At 36.4% G+C, this 18,036-nt stretch overlaps 1 protein-coding gene across 5 annotated transcripts in view; it reads left to right on the top strand.

The window, feature by feature from the left end:
- Positions 1 to 18,036, top strand: part of LOC138702974 (kinesin-like protein KIF12) — a 248,160-nt gene that overhangs the window by 165,490 nt on the left and 64,634 nt on the right. For 3 of the 5 annotated variants that reach the window (XM_069830421.1, XM_069830422.1, XM_069830417.1), the window contains exon 2: positions 12,539 to 12,736. In XM_069830421.1, the coding sequence (XP_069686522.1) occupies positions 12,552 to 12,736 (185 nt within the window). In that variant the 5' untranslated portion in view covers positions 12,539 to 12,551. Of the gene's footprint in view, positions 1 to 11,000; positions 11,402 to 12,538; positions 12,737 to 18,036 lie in introns of those variants that run through there. The other 2 variants (XM_069830418.1, XM_069830420.1) reach the window with 2 other exon arrangements.

Below are 18,036 nucleotides of genomic sequence, written 5' to 3'. Positions count from 1 at the left end.
TTTCTGCTAATACGAGATCATGAGAAGTAGTTATTTTTAAAACTTCAGTAGTAATTTTAAAATATTGAAACGTGTATTGTATTTTCTTATATAGTCCTATATTTTCAATGCAGATTATAATTTAGTAACAATATCTGTATCTGCCACTTCCTCTTTGCGTTTTATTTATATAAAAAACTTCTCAATAAGTCATCTCAATTATTCTAAGTGCTCCAAAGTATGTTTCACATCTCAGTTAGCTTTTTTCTTCTGCTTCTCTTAACTACGTATTTACGCATAATACCGAAACAACTGTGAATAAAAATAAAAACAAACATGATCGATTTCAATCGCTATCCATTCTCTGTGGGGAACATAGGCGAAGAGAGAACCGTTTCCTTTGGGGGGGGGGGGACAAAGCAAAATCATAGAATCCCCATATAACGGGATTATGGGGTACATCATTTACCTCCTTCCTCCGTTATAGCTTAACCTTGGTAATCGGAATACGATCATTTAATAAAGGTATTTTCGGGGGCATGTTTCTTACAGTGTTAACATCCATATCCGCGATGTTTCGAACCGAGTTGTATAGGGCTTCAACTGTAGATCTACTACAATATGCGTTACAAGAGCGGTATGTTGAAGTTTTCACGTTCGAGGAAAAGTTTGAAAAAGCGAAACGTAGTTGAGCTTTTTTAATTTCCGAGAATTGAAAGAAAACATACCGCTCGTGTATCGTACATTATTTTGTGCGAAGATCGATTATTACATACCTGAAAGAGGAATTTCTAATTAGTTGCAATGAAATCTCCATCTTGGTTTCTGTTCGATGACGGCAAATTTGCAAAACAAAAATATCTATCTTCAACATTGTTGCTTTAAAATGTTTTCTGTGTTTGCTATACTCCAGCAGGCCGTGATATACGTCTGTCTTTTTTTTCCCCCAGTCTATGATGAGTCTGGAATCTTGTTGATTTTTTCACGGCTTCCTTAATGTTACTTGCATCACAAATGCAGTAACTTTAGTGGAGTTGTAGAGTTTACTTAATTTTTGCAAATATTTAAAAACAATAATTAACAGTGCAATTTAGGTGAAATTGCAGTGGTAAGTTTCCAATTTATAATTATTACTATATTGAACGTCTCTAAAAGTAATATGTTAAAAGCTTAAAGCAGTAAAATCAATATGTCACTTAAGCGGTAAGAAGAGGGAAATTGTTATGTGTGTTAGGTTGGGAATACTGAATGTGGAATTTTAGACTTTCCGAGGATTGGTTTTTTGCGGAAACCAAGCAAATACGCACGATCTCGCACAAATTATAATACGGCATAATTTAAAACAATTTCTCTCTCGTACAGAAACAAATAGGCCTATAGGCCTACGTCAATAAAACTACGTAACAGTGCTAAGACACTTTTTTATACCGAAGCTTTCCTGAAGATATCATATGAAATGTAAACTTTAATTAGCCTATTTTATTTAATCTCTTCTTTAAGTTTATGCATTATACCGGGATCACTTTTCTTTTTTCTGCATTGTGCAATGCGTTATTCATATTTCTTCTGAATTCAATATTTTCTAATGTTAATAAAAAAAAAAGAGTTCAACCCCCCTTCCCCCATAACTCCGCCTATGATGGGGAAAAAGCAAAACACAATCTTGCAATCAATCTTTCGTTGTATTGTCGAACATAGCAATACGTTGTCATATCTCTTATCATAAAAACCTCATCTCTTCTTCAAGAACAACATATCCACGCCAAGCAGAAGAACATAATCTTGATAAATTATTAACCAGCATCGACAAAATGCTAAAATTGCCTCAGTGCCCTTCACCTAGTTGGAAATCAATGAAGTCTGCGTAGTAGCTGTAGGAGCGACGCTAAAGAAATGCGTGTTTTCTAATTCCGATATTTCCGTTTACGATGGTTTACCAGAAATTTCAATAACTGTCGTCCCATCAATAATTTTATTAAACTTAAATCAATTAGTATTCTGTCTTACAAAAGGGAATGGAAGTTTGATAGCTTATTAAATGTTAAGCACAGGAAGGCTATTTCGTAGTTTCAATTAAGAAACACGCCAGACGAATTATTTTTGCAGCAAAAACGAATTCTCCCCTGACCAAATTATCGTATTTTATAATTGTTTGAATGCAACAGAAGCCAGAAGTCTTGCTAAAGATGTTATTGCTAAAACACTACGAAATGGCGTTCCTGTGCTTATCAATTACCGTTAGCTTAACTTGGGACCGAACATTTAGGAGATTGTCTTTGTACAAAATTACAATTTGCAGAAATTAGCCTATATATTATGCGAATAAGATATTTGCAAATAAAATGTGAATGACTTAATTAGCTTACATATACGTAAATAATGCACGCTAATTAATAAAAAATTAATATCATGAATATGATATGATTTCTCTTTATTGATATTGATATTTATTTGTCAGCCAACTTTACAATTCATAGTTATGGTGGACCCTTACATTTCTGCAGCCAATCGCGTTGCAGGTGGGCTACATTTAAACGTGTGCGTCTTGTGATTCGCTGAGGAAGACGTTATACATTTCTTAAAGCTCGATAAATACTTAATATAATCGCCAGCCATTTTGGCTCTTTCGTTGGCGTTCGCAGAAAGCACACGAGGACGTTATTTGCCGCTCAATTATTTGCTCAATTACAGTGCGTTTGATTTATTATCATAGAAGCTACGATATGATAATGTTTAACGGTGTGGCAAATATATTCCTCGTATGGTAGCTCGGCAACGAAAGAACAAAAATGGCGAACGATACTAGCTACCTAGACTTTATAGAGCCTTCACTTCCTAAGACGTAAGCAAAGAGGAGGAGTCACGCCGGGAATAACAGCATCGCGTCTATAATATACTGTATAACTTACCACCATTTTCTGTTAATATATTCCTTTGCCAAGCATTTTCTGATTACTTCCTATTCTTCTGTTTTAACTGAATTGCTATATATTCTTCCCTATCTATCATCTTCTATTCTCTCTCGTACCTAGACTGTCTCCCTTCTATTTCTCGCTTTTCTATTTATTTATTTTAACTGTCTGACCTTTCAAGGCTTGCCTATAGACATAGAATAACACACTATTTACAATAATGGTTGTGCATGAATGGGCACATGAAAAAAATATAGAGATAAAAATTTAAGATAAAAATACAGATTGCATATTCCTTTCCTTAATAATTTGCATTATTTATTTATTTATTTATTTATTTACTTATTTATTTATTTTTCATTCTCTATTCTCAAATCTACAGTATCTGCTCTTAATCATTCTTTTCCAGCTATTTTCTTCTAATTATTTGCCTACATTTCCATTTTCTTCATTTTATCACTTATTATTCCCCTAGTATTCTATCCTCTATTTATTTACGTACTTATCTCTTTCTCTTCGTTTCCTCTTAAATTCCCTCCTTTATTGCCTCCTTCAGTAAACTTATATCTGTAATAGCCTACTCCTTTGCTGTGGTCGTGCCGGGGAATCAGTCCCATTCCGAGGCTTATTGTTAGGTTTCGTAACAAGCTATTTTTTACGGTGATGGATTGTTAGCCCTTCGCCCAACCCCCAAGCTGGAGGACCACCCCTTATCGGCTGTCCACGACTGCTTATTCAATATATTCGCAGCTACCCTCCATATCTGGAGTAAAAAGACCTTTGGGGAGGCCGAGACGTAGATGGGAAGATAATATTAAAATGGATTTGAGGGAGGTGGGATATGATGGTAGAGACTGGATTAATATTGCTCAGAATAGGGATCAATGGTGGGCTTATGTGAGGGCGCCAATGAACCTCCGAGTTCCTTAAAAGCCAGTAAGTAAGTAAGTAAGTAAGTAAGTAAGTAATAGCCTACTCCTACAGTCATAGTACCCCTGATACTATTCCCAACCCACAACATTGAATCACATGAAATATCTAATTCACTTATTACACTTCCAGTTTCTCTCTTTTCCGCTTCTCATTTGTTCAACTGTTCTTTCACTTTAATTCTCTTTTATTCTTTATTTGTATGTCTATCTTACTATTGTCTTACACTAACTTCTTACACTTAACACTTTCTTCTCTTATTCTATCACTTCTGCCACCACTGACTTTCTTGTACTCACTTTTTAGCACTCCTCTTCCTCGCTAATTCCCAGGAGCAGGTGTATATGGAGATTGATTTTATAATTTGTGTTTTTTAATATTGCGATCGATTGAGATTGTTGGAGATTGATTTGTAGTCTTGGCGGAGATTAATGGAAATTTTGGAAAATAAATTTTTTTGGAATTGGAGTATTAACAAGTATGAATATTACTTTCCAAATAATTAACATTAAAAGTTCGTGACCAGTTTCACCAACAATATGTTAAAACTTAACAAATAGTTGTACTTATTTGACAATAAATTTAACAGAAGACTGTTTCATGAACAGCTGTTAATTTCAACAAATAGTTCAACTGTTTGTAACTGAATATTCTGTGTTAAAACCTTAAAAAAATTGTTAAAAACTTCAACTATGGTTGATCTAAATAACGTTGATGATACTAAATCGTTGTACTTGGACTTTTTAAATGTAGCTATATCGTCGTCGCGACCGAGGTGCAAGAATAAATTATTTTTTCGAAAATCTACATGAGACAATTGTCTACTGAGGTACAGACTTTCGAAAACGGTTGTCAAGAAGGTAGTAGGCGAAAGACGCGAGAGATTAAATACACAACGGAAATATGCCCCTCTCTCTCATGCTACACTAAAATTTTAGCCAATATTAGGGGATAACGTTAAATAATCTAAAGCAACCATGAGTAAATTTATTTAAAAAATGTCTAATGCTATAGCGAAAATGAGACGAAGTTATCTAACGTTTCCATCAATTCAAGATTGGCAAAATGTTACGTTGCTTAGAAGTTCTTGCGGTAAACTCGCAATGAATGCCATTAGTAATCCATACCCACGCGTCCTCCTTGGATTTGATTTTCACACCGCCTGATTTCTTGCATTGTACAATACCTTTCTGTTTGCTTACCAATGTCACTAACAAAGACTTTTCTATATTAGCAAAATTGGATCCTCTATTTCTTTTCACACCGACAGTTTCGTTCTTGTGAACTTTCTACCCGTGCTCAAGCAGGTACGCTACACATTAAATGAGAAAGATCTCTTCTAACGAAATAGAGTTAGGAAATGATCCCAGGATGGAGGCAGCATTCCCTCGCTGAACCGCTATTCCAATGCGTTGACGAAGGAAATTGATACATCTAGGATCGCCGGTACGGGACAGTAGGCGTGTACCAATTTGGGTGAGTAGATCTTTAGCGTCTCTACACCACGGACCAAAGGTCTCAACTGCAAAAGCGACGAAGATGTAATTGGATGTTAAATGTTCATATTTGCGTCGTTTAGCATGATAAGCGGATTCAGCAGCAGATCCGGCACAATTGACAGAAGATTTTAAATGGGAAAGGGCTAATGTATCTACACATGTAAAATCCCAGATGAGTGATTTACCTTTGGACCAAGGAATTAATGTCAAGCCGTCAGGTCGTTTACCATCCGACCGGCTAATACCAGATGGTTCAAGAAGAGTTGGAATGTCACAGGAGGTTAAAGATCTACTAATGATGTTATTAATAGCAGAATGCCTAGGAATGCGACCCTTACTTCTGGCACAGCTTAAGGCATGATGTCCAAAGGAATCCACAGTCTTTCCGCATATACATTGGTGTACATTGCAAATTTTGCAGCCCAGACGCAATGCAGTAGCGATTTGGAAAGATTTACCATTCGTTCTTCATTTTTTATAACACATAATTACCAAGGAGATCATAATTTTGCGTTAGTTTTCTCTCTGTGAAGAGAGTGAAACGCATTCAGAGAAGCTTTGATTCTGACACGGCCTCCTTTTTTTTTTTTCCATAAATGTACATTTATTTAAGTAGAGTCGCAAAATGGACCCATGTCTTTTACAAGATACATAATATATGTAATATAATACATGATTCAGTATAAAAATACAATTTACATTCAAACGCTTTCACCAAGAGTGAAGTGTTTTACAAGAAATCATTCATTCATTGAACACGAGAAATTACTAAGCTATTGAGCAGTGGATTTGGTGTGTTCTTATAGATTTTATAAATTTGTTTCTGGCATTTTGAATATTATCACTGAATAACATTATATTTAATGACTCATATAGTTGACAGTTACTGATATCATAGTCTGCCCCCGTGATTGTCCCACATATTGATCTTTATATTCTGTCCAGTCTTTTAATATGACGTATATGAGTATTTGACCAAATTTCACAGGCCTATAACATATATGAACGGATCAGACAAGTATATAATAAAACTTTGACTTTAAAACAGATGCGACTTTTGAAGAGAGGATATAGCAGCATGATACATTGAAAAGCTCTGTCTCTGATTAAATTGATATGTTGTCTTAAGTTAGTCTTCTATCAAGATAAACTCCAAGATATTTTACAGCCGAATTAAAAGGTATGTTTTGTTGTTGAACTGTGAGTTCTTCTGGTAAGTGTGGAAATCGTTTAGTAAAAACCACTGCCTGTGACTTAGTTCCATTAATCTTTATTCGCCATTCAAACTATTCCCAATTTTCGCGAAAGTTCTAACTACTGCGATGAAGCTTATGTTCGTTTTGATGGAGCCCAAATAGGCCTATCTATACTAATAATAAATCTGTAGCCTAAATTTTTCCGGTAATTTTTGATTTTCCAAAAATAATTGGTCCTAACATATATAATTAACCACCCTGAAACCGAAAATCGCATTTTTGAAATTTTTGTTTGTATGTTTGTTACCTTTTCACGCGATAATGGCTGAACCGATTTATATGAAAATTGGAATATAAATTAAGTTCGTTGTAACTTAGATTTTAGGCTATATGGCATTCAAAATACTTTATTTAAAAGGGGGGTTATAAGGGGGCCTGAATTAAATAAATCGAAATATCTCGCTTATTGTTGATTTTTGTGAAAAATGTTACACAACAAAAGTTTCTTTAAAAATGATTTCTGGTAAGTTTTATTCTTTACAAAATTTTGATAGGACTGATATTTAATGAGTTTTAAATTTAAAATAACGCCATCTAAGACGGTGCAATGAATTAAGAACAAATGACTTCGTCTATAAGGGGCCTTGGACAACAACAATCGAAACAGGGGCCTTGGACATCAACAATCGAAAGCTATTAAACATAGCCTACAGAGAATGTTTCTGTGTTTGTATGAAGTAATACCAGAAGCTAAATTAACCGATTTGTATAATTAATTATTATTTCACCATTGGAAAGTGTAGTTTCTCTAGATGGACATAATGCTATAATGTTATTACAGTAACGTCTGAGTAAATCGAGGACAGGTAAGATTAAAATAGCTTCTTATGCACAGAAAATCTGATAGGCTATTTTGTACGTTCGTTTTCTGTATTTCTTAAAATAATATTTATGTACACTCACTTTAATCTCAGAGAATTAACGAACAATGAGAGTGTATTGATTTAGTATGCAGTAATAGTACGTTAGCTTAGAAATCCATTATTTTATAATTTAAATTTTAACTATGCTCAATTGAATCGTGTTAAAGTACATAAAATATATATGCAATAAATGCAACGCAAAAAAAATTGGGTAATGAGCGAAGCAGATTATCTTGCGCTGTTGTAAAAGTTGTTCCCTGGATCAAAGGTCCTATTTTAATTATGTAATTACTTTATATTTATTTCTAACAGGTGCAGCGGAGCGCACGGGTACGGCTAGTATGAAATAATATTAACACAAAATTATTAAAATTTTAACATTTGTTGATGAAACCAGTCCTAGGTTAGATAGCTACCGCACAAGAATTTATGCGGTTCAACGCTTATAACCGGAAGCAGGAGTACGCGCCCCTATATGTAACATTTATGTACGACAGCCACGCTTTCACTGCCAGTCTTCTGTCACACAGCCGAAAGGAGCATTGTTTATTATACAGGTGTATGATTCAACAAAATAATGTGTGTCATCGTCTTCACAATCACCATCACCATCACTACCATCCACGAAATGGGGGTTCTCAATTTTTACATCCTTTTCAAAGAAAAACATGCTGCTGTACTTTAGTAGACAATCGTCCTCAGGTAGATTTTCGAAAAATAATTTGTTCTTACACCTCGCTCGCGACGACGATATACATTTAAAAGGTCCAAATATAACGATTTTGTATCATCAAAATTGTTTAGACCAGCCGTAGTTAATGTTTTAGCAATTTTGTTAAGGTTTTAACACATGGCATTCATATATATTATTTTAATGTACCGAAGTACTTACAATATTTCCATGCAGATATTCTGCGTCATCATACGATGAAATAATATAATATATATGATATGCGTAAATCACTTCGTGATTTAAGACGGCGCTTATTCCTTCGGATCCCGGCCAACTAGTCACTCGTAACGAGTGCACCTCAGCACATGTGTGGACTTCAGTCATACGTTCATAGACATCTATGACGTAGTGAAGAGGGCGGCCACTAGAGGGAACCCAAGAGTTGGAACTTAAACTAAGACGATTCTGTCCGGCTTCGGGGTGGGTATCCGGTGTGGCTTAGTGGATAAAGCATCAGCACGTAGAGCTGAAAACCCGGGTTCAAATCCCGGCGCCGGAGAGAATTTTTCTCCGTTCCATTACTCTTTCATCACATGACATTCAGTTAAAAACAATTGAACAAATTGTTGAACTTAACAAACTGAAGAACTGTTCATGAAAGAATTTTTTTAAATGTATTGTCAAATATCTATAACAATTTGTTAATTTTTAACATTTGTTGGTGAAATCGGCCCCTAATGAGTCCAGTGGCAAGCGTGATAATGATAAACATGGACCACCTATAATGGCACATTAAGGGGTTAGGTACAGCTTACAGCAGTAACATTTTTGGAAATATTCAACAATTGTTCCTCCATTACTGTATCTTGAACAATAATGAAAATTGGTATGTGTAAAACACTGTCCTTGTGCTATTTGAAAAAAAAAAATATTTTTACGATTTAAAAAATTTATTTGTGTGTTTTTTTTTTCTCATAATTCAAAACGGTGGCAGTTCGCTGTGCAGTGATGAAGCGTTTCCCTCATAACTCATAAACTTGTTAACTTTCTCATGTTCTCTCTCTTTTATTTTATTGCTGAAACTCATGTTTACAATATCATGCTCTTTCAACTACATTCCTTAATAAATAATATTTTTTTGTTTTGTGTTAGAAGAAAATACTGATATTTGACCATTTTTTTAAAATGAATTTATTTTTTATCAGACAATCTATAGAAGGTAGAGAAGTGATTTTCCATCATATTGTAGATATGACATGCATAAATACACACAAAAAATTTTATCACAGAATGTTAGATTCTTTTTGAGTTATGAGGGAAACGCTTCACAGTGAATTTTCAATTTTGAAAAAAATATATATATAAATAATTTTTTTTAAATCATAAAAATATATATTTTTTCGTATAGCAGAAGGACAGTGTTTTACACATACTAATTTTCATTATTGTACAAAGATACAGTAATGGAGGAAAAAAAGTTGAATATTTCCAAAATTTTACTCCTTTAAGTTGTACCTAACCCCTTAAACGGTTCTACGAAAATATATTCCGCATCTGTCAAAGCAGGATTTCATTTTGTTAAAAAAACATGAGTCCGTGGGTAATTATAGAGTAAGAATTACAAGAAAAGCTATGGCGGAATTCTTTCTTGACTACAAAATTCACATAACTTTTCTCGGAACTAAATTCGGTTTCTTTCGTGAGAATGACTCGAAAAATAGTAAAATGAAAATCACACAAGAGCCTGGTCTCATAATTTACTGTTTTGTCCATAAAAGAAGTTTATTTAGAGCCTACAGAATCTTTCTGATAGGAACCCAGGTATCTTGCAGAGAATCCAGCTCCATAACAGCCGTGATTATCGCAAACGTTACTGAAATTTTCAGGGTCAGATCCCTAAGTATCTTTGTTAAGGAACCGTCAGCCAAATAAGTAAGGGCTGGGTCAGTATAAAGAGTCGAATAATATTTTAGCGTCGTAAATAGTGTTCAGTTTTGCCGAAAGTACATGAATACGTAAGACCTGTACAAATAAGTACTTCAGCGTTGTAAAATATGTAAATATCTTTCTGTTTTGACGATCCCCACAGTATGTTTTCACCTGACGATGAAGAAAGATCCATTCTTCGAAACGTTATGTTATAATTTTGACAATTAGCAATGGAAAAAGTCCAAGTAGCATAACCAATGCGTGAGGGCCCCTAGCCAGGGTTACGCTGAAGTCCACAACGGTTCTGCAGGCGGAGATGGAGACCATCGTAATGGTTGCATTGGCTGAGACTGATCAATTGATCACGGAACGGGGCGAGGAGGAGTTGGCTGGTGTGTGCCGTTAGGATGGCAAGACGCCGTCATCTGTTGTTCGATGACAAAGCAGGTGAAGGCCGTCGGAAGAAGCGCCGTGAAATCTTAACTGCAATTTGAGAGGTCCCTGTCCTTTCAATTTGCGACTTATTGAGTGACCTCGTATGTTTAATATACTATTAATATTATCTGAAATAGGGCATACATAATTTATAGGAAAGGTGGAATATATATGGGGAAGGGCATATAGGTCCGTGGCCCATTTCTTATAGGGCTCATCCCGACATTTGTCTTACGCCTGAGGAAAACCACGGAATACCTTAGGCAGGATGAGTTGTCTCATATAAGAGACTAGCCAATTTGGCTATTATGTTGGAGGTCATGAGCCTTGTTGATTTGTCTCAATTTCGAGACCAGCCATTTGGCTATATGATGGCTCAATTGCGAAGAGGGGGGAGAGATGTGATTGTTAATTAGGGGGATTCATGGGGATATGAGTGCAGGTCCGTGGCCCATTTCTTTTAGGGCTCATCCCGACATTTGTCTTAGCGCCTTAGGAAAACCACGGAAAAACCTTAGGCAGGAGGTTGCATTGGCAGAAGTAGAGCTCTTATATAGACGAGTACCGCAACTGTTTTCCCTGCCGCTTGCCGACAATGTGGCGCTCTGATTGGTTCACGTGACCTCGCGAGCTTCTCTGGACCCAAAGCCCGTTAGTACTAGCATAAGAAAACCATTAAATTGACTTAAATAGCAGTGTTCTTCTTAGTTTAAACACAGTAAAATGCCGCAGTGTTGTGCATAAGGATTTTACACAAGGCAAGAGAAAGGTGTACATCTTTATCAGATACCTTAAGGGCAGGGAGACAAGAAAAGAAGCAAAATTTGGGTGGCAAGGATAAACAGATACAAATGAACACCATCTAAACACTCGCGATTATGCGAAGTGAGAATGGTATTAATGGTGGTCTATTTCCTCGCAAATGGTGATTATTTCCTATAATATAATATAATATAATATAATATATAACATAATATATAAAATAAATTACTAAATTGAAACAATGTAATATAATACAATATATTATAATATATATTATACATAATATATAATATATCTTAATTATATTATGATTTATAATTAAATCATAAAATATGCATTAGGCCTACAGCTTTCTAATTTTTCATAATATTTTCCATTTTAAATATGAGACAGCTGGCACTAACGAATTGGAAACCGGCATTGCGAAGGAATCTACAGATTTACCTATTCCACCAGAAGAATAAATTCACAGCAGGTGGAGCAGGGAATTGGTGTGCTTCAACGCCAGCTTGATCCGATCAAAAAGAAGTTAAACAAAGCCTTGAAAGAAAATGAATCACTGACAGGGGTTAGGTAAGTTTCTAAATGACAAAATGAATTTCCTAAAAAGGGATACAATAATATTTGCAGTAGGTCTACATTATACATTTACTCTCCCTTCTTGCCAAAGCTAATACGCGAATAACATGTATTTGCAACGCTTCTAATTAAGATATTACATTTAAAAGTTCATAGTGTTATGCGTGAGACATTCAGCTACATGTCAGTATATTTACAATTATCAGCGCCCTAGAATGGAATTTGCAGCATAAAAACTGAGAGAGCGCGTCAATTTCCCTATTCCAGCAATGTCAACAGAGCGAGGGCTTGGGTCCACCGGCGACCTTTGCGGTACTCTGTCTATATAGAGCTCTAGGCAGAAGAGGCAAACCCCGCTGCCTTGCGGTGAGAATGTAAACTAAAAGGCTAAGGGAGGAACACCCCGACAGAAAACTACCCGACACTCGGCAGTGGTTACCTCTGTGGGCCAGCTCCCCTCAAGGTGTAGAAACCAATATTGCTAAAAAGTCTCAATTAATGAAATCCGGATTGATCACTGGAAAAAGAATGGCGTAAATTAATTGAGAATGTCAAAACTTCGACGAAGTTGTAGCACCTACTGAAGAAGAAAGAAGAAGAAGAGCATAACCATTGAACAATTCACCGTTGCTCTCCCTCCCCTTCATTCAGATCAATGCTTTACATGCCGATGTATGATCAGTTTTAACTGAAAGTCTCTCTCTGTCTCTCCTTTATACAGGTGATGCCACCAGATGCCCAGTGACGCTGGCTTGCACAAGCGTTCCGGGGGGTCCTTCAGAAGTCCGGGGGCCAACAGGAAGTCCCGGTCCAGCCCGGCGAAGAATGGAACTGGCGCTAGGCGGTCCCGTGGCAATAGCCCGGCTAACTCTGACAAGTTCACAGGCACCACCACTCTACCTCGGTCCAGCGGCAGTGAGTGAGTACAGTACACGTTTATCCAATTTGTGGATTGCTTTGATGAAACCTATTTTCAATGTTCTCCCCCTTATGTCAAGGAAAAGAATTATGTTGCAAAGATTCAACTTTGAGATGTTCGACGGAATATATTTTATTTATTCATTTTAGTAGGCTATTTTACGATGCTTTATTAACATGTCAGGTTATTTAGCGTCTGAATGAGATGAAGGTGATAATGCCGGTGAAAATGAGTCCGCGGTCCAGCACCGAAAGTCACCCAGCATTTGCTCTTATTTGGTTGAGGGAAAACCCCGGAAAAAGCCTCGACCAGGTAACTTGGCCCGACCGGGAATCGAACCCAGGCCACCTGGTTTCGCGGCCAGACGTGCTAACCGTTACTCCACAGGTATGGACGAGGAAAATATGTTTTCAGCATCCATGATAGCGAAAATATGGTTTCTGCCATACCTATACGTTTGTCCGTGCGTTAGTGTACGGAACATACTGGGTATTTATGAAATTAATGTAACCTTAACCGTTACGGTCTATTATTACCAGGCAGTACATCTCATTTGACGATATGTGTCAGAGAAAGAATAATTGCTTGTATGCATCTGAAGTCTGATTAGTGTAATACAGCGGTGACCAAAGCGGGTGTCGTGATTACAGACGTGGACAAATTATTAACAAAACTGAGACTTTTATTGTATAATTTTACAAAATTTGACTTTTCAATTTTTACCGCAGTTGACAATTTTACATATTTCTGAGTACTATAATCATAAAAATGTCAACAGTAGTCTAAATTGAAAAGTCAAATTTTGTAAAAATATGTAACAAAAATTTTACATTTTGCTAATAATTTGTCCACGTCTGTACATCGTGTAATCACAGACATTCAAACGGGTACGAGGAGTTTCCTGTACATTGCTGTGTGTTTCATTCACGTACTGAAGGCAAGCAGTGGCGGTAACATGTCGCTCTACAAACTCTGTCTCTACAAGCAGTAAGAGGTGGTTTCGTAAAGAATGAGAAGGAGAACTTTTTTGTTGTTCTGTCGGACAAAATGTAATATGTTTACTTTGCTCAACGGTGCAATTAGGAGTATATAGAAACGTTAATTGCCACGCTGAATAATGTATTATTATTATTATTATTATTACTGAACACTAAGTATGTATTTTTATAATTCTTCTCTACGTGCATGAATATTTATATTTTTAGATCCTCTCTCTAGAAGGATAAAATTATTACCGTAAGTTTTATCTCAATTTTAATCTTCTTAATCTTTAGATGAGGGTAACTATTTATTAATTATACTTACTTACTTACTTACTTACTTACAAATGGCTTTTAAGGAACTCGAAGGTTCATTGCCGCCCTCACATAAGCCCGCCATCGGTCCCTATCCTGTGCAAGATTAAGCCAGTCTCTATCATCATACCCCACCTCCCTCAAATCCATTTTAATATTATCCTCCCATCTACGTCTCGGCCTCCCTAAAGGTCTTTTTCCCTCCGGTCTCCCAACTAACACTCTATATGCATTTCTGGATTCGCCCATACGTGCTACATGCCCTGCCCATCTCAAACGTCTGGATTTCAAGTTCCTAATTATGTCAGGTGAAGAATACAATGCGTGCAGTTCTGTGTTGTGTAACTTTCTCCATTCTCCTGTAACTTCATCCCGCTTAGCCCCAAATATTTTCCTAAGCACCTTATTCTCAAACACCCTTAACCTATGTTCCTCTCTCAGAGTGAGAGTCCAAGTTTCACAGCCATATAGAAGAACCGGTAATATAACTGTTTTAATTTATTAATTATTCATTTAATAATAATATTGTAGAAAGACTGATTCAATATTATGTGCCAACGAACTGTTAAACGCCAGGAATTGACGTGTCTTAAATCATAAATCAATGTAAGGAAGTCAGCTACCTAATGGGGTTTGAAATATCTCGTGCTCTAAAGCCTTTTAATAGAACAGAATTTCTGGAAAGAGTAATGATTAAAATAGCTTAAATAACTTGTCCGTAAGAAGTTTTTAATTTTGAAAAACTACGAATTTCTCGAGAGAAGAATTTAGAAAATTCCTGATTATATTCAAGAGGAAGGTTAAAAAAGAAGCAAGAAAAATCGCATATTATTCACTGGCTCTTGATGTCAGCAGTTACATTACTGATACAGCAAAGCTTGAGATTTTTATCCGCGGGATTGATCAAGATGTTAGTACAGGAACCACCACTGGTTGTAGTTTTCATACCAAGTACTTTTCCTCCGTCTCTTTACTTCATAGGCTGTCTGTCGCTTGTAATCACTGCAGCTCGAGTTTTGGTCACCGCTGATTTAGGCTTATGCCTTCAACATTACCGTAATTGGAGGTTTTGCAATGGAAAATTTTTCGACGAAACTGATAGGACTATAATACGTCTTCCAATTGTTTATAATAGCTTATGTTTAACTATTTTTCAAATTTCGGATTCTCTTACGAATACTAATGTTTTGCAGTGAAAAAGAAAACTTCCCCGTGACTGAAATAAAGGTTATTGGATATTATTTCGCAGACAGCCTTGCCCAAGTGGGGGCTCAGAATAAACAATGATGGAACTTGTCCGTTGTGATGGATGACTCTAGGGCTAGGCTAACAAACTGGCGTGTCCGGCCGGCATTTCTAAGTAAATGCGAGATGTATCGATCTTCAACTGTCATACAAACGGACCCACAGTCCGCCTCAAGAAGTGAGGTGCCCACTACATCGCAATGTCGAAGTAATTCTGAGAACTTCGAGGTAACGTCGCTGTTAAGACGTTGCGCTGTAAGCTGAAGGTCGCGGATTCGATTCCTTATGGAATTATGGATTTTCTCCATTGATTTAGTCTTTCCGGTTGCTATATTGTGGCCCTGAGGTTCATTCAGCATCTAACAGAAATGAGAACCAGGGTGTTTTCTTGGGGTCGAATGTCTCGCGGTTTAACGGGGCCTCGAATGGGATAGCTTCGATTTGCTTCGCTTGCGTGGACAAAAAGACGTGATTATCTTTGAGAACTGGTTCCATGGGAACAATAAAAATAAAGAGAGACAGAATATAGAATGGAGTAGAATACTTTATCATTAGACACCACATGCCGTATTATACAAAGTTAGGTAATATACAAGTGTGATTGTGATATAGCAGAGCAATGTATTAACTTGCGTGATTATATATTTCTATAGTTATATCAAAATACAGATTCAGTAATTTTTTCTCCAAATTCAGATACACTGTATATCGTTAGCTTACTTCTAAAACTCCGTCAAGTGCAATTTTTTCCGGAATATCAAAATCTGTATATATTTTTAAAATGCGTCTGCTGATAACATCTCGTAAGTCTGCATATGTTCCTATATTTTATACAGTATACTATAACAAATGCATAACAGTTGTTAGCTGAGGTATAAAAAAGGAATGCTATTTTTTTTTCTTTTCTGCAATTTTCTCAAATGTACTTAGGGCCTTATGAGGTTTTAAAAATAAGCCAAAAATGTACAATTGCACATTAACCAATGTTTACAATAAACCTAAGATTTCTTAATGTCATACTTTTTATATCTGACGATAAATTGTACAGTTTTATGCCAAAATTTTAATAATACGAGTAATTCTGAGTTTAATTTAATCGAAAGAAGAAAGAAAGGAGGAATAGAAAGAGGAAAGAAAGGCGAAATGGAAAGAGGAAAGAAAGGGCGAATAGAAAAAGGAAAGAAAGAAGAAATAGAAAGAGGAAAGAAAGGCGAAATGGAAAGAGGAAAGAAAGGCGAATAGAAAGAGCAAAGAAAGGAGGAATAGAAAGAGGAAAGAAAGGAGGAATGGAAAGAAGATATAAAGGAGGAATAGAAAGCGGAAAGAAAGGAGGAATGGAAAGAGGAAAGAAAGGACGAATAGATAGAGGAAAGAAAGGAGGAATGGAAAGAAGATAGAAAGGAGGAATAAAAAGCGGAAAGAAAGGAGGAATGGAAAGAGGAAAGAAAGGACGAATAGATAGAGGAAAGAAAGGACGAATAGATAGAGGAAAGAAAGGAGGAATGAAAATGAGAAAGAAAGGAGAAATAGGAGGTAAGAAAGGAGGAATAGAAAGCGAAATAAAGGACGAATGGAGAGAGGAAAGAAAGGAAAAAGTAGGCATAGAAGAGAGGAAGAAAGGAAAGGAAAGAGGAATAGAGAGGAAAGAAAGGAAGAAGGAGGCATAGAAGAGAGGAAGAGAGAAAAGGAAGGAGAAATAGAGAGAGAGGAAAGAAAGGAGGAATGGAGAGAGGAAAGAAAGGTATGGGGAGAGAAAAGAAAAGGATAATGGAGAGAGGATGGTATGTTTTATTTAACGACGCTCGCAACTGCAGAGGTTATATCAGCGTCGCCGGATGTGCCGGAATTTTGTCCCGCAGGAGTTCTTTTACATGCGAGTAAATCTACTGACATGAGCCTGTCGCATTTAAGCACATTTAAATGCCATCGACCTGGCCCGGGATCGAACCCGCAACCTTGGGCATAGAAGGCCAGCGCTATACCAACTTGCCAACCGGATCGACTGGAGAGAGGAAAGAAAGGAAAAAGTAGGCATATAAGAGAGGAAGAAAGAAAAGGAAGGAGGAATAGAAAGAGGAAAGAAAGAAAAAAGGAGGCATAGAATAGAGGAAGAAAGAAAAGTAAGAAGGAATAGAGAGAGGAAAGAAAGAAGAAAGGAGGCATAGAATTGAAGAAAGGAAAGGAAGGAGGAATAGAGAGAGAAATGTAATGAGAAAGGAGGCATAGAAGAGAAGAAGAAATTAGTAGAGAGAAGAAATAAAAGAGAAAGAAGGAATAGGGAAGAGGATGAAAGGTCATGGTGACCGCGCATTTCGGGTATAACACGATGTTTATTGACTGCCAGGTCGAAAATAATCCAGTCATAGAGTTAGAATAAAATCCACTTTGAGTACGAAAAGAGAATGAAATATACCGAGTGGTAAAGCTGGTCGTGTTGCAATAGCTACCCTTTCATTACTACTTCATTAAATTGCTCCTCCGCATTGGGTGTTACTTAACGCCTTCTCCCCGTTCAATGTTTACAGCGCATTGAACGAAGACTGCCTCTCTCTCAAGCATCTCATTTCATTCAGCAAAGCAACGAATAGGCCCACACTATAGTACATCAATATAATGAAGCTCTCATCTGCTAAATAACATCGTTTTACTTGTTTCTATCGTTCTTTCTTTTTATGCTTTCTCATTTATTACTTTCCTCTTCTTTCTTATGTTTTGACTCTTCAATCTTTCCTTTTGTCTATGTTTATTGTTTCATTTCTC

The sequence above is a fragment of the Periplaneta americana genome, chromosome 7 (genome assembly GCF_040183065.1).
Source record: "Periplaneta americana isolate PAMFEO1 chromosome 7, P.americana_PAMFEO1_priV1, whole genome shotgun sequence".
NCBI lineage: Eukaryota > Metazoa > Arthropoda > Insecta > Blattodea > Blattidae > Periplaneta > Periplaneta americana.
The sequence above is the reverse complement of the archived record's forward strand: the minus strand, read 5'-3'. Positions and strand labels throughout refer to the sequence as shown.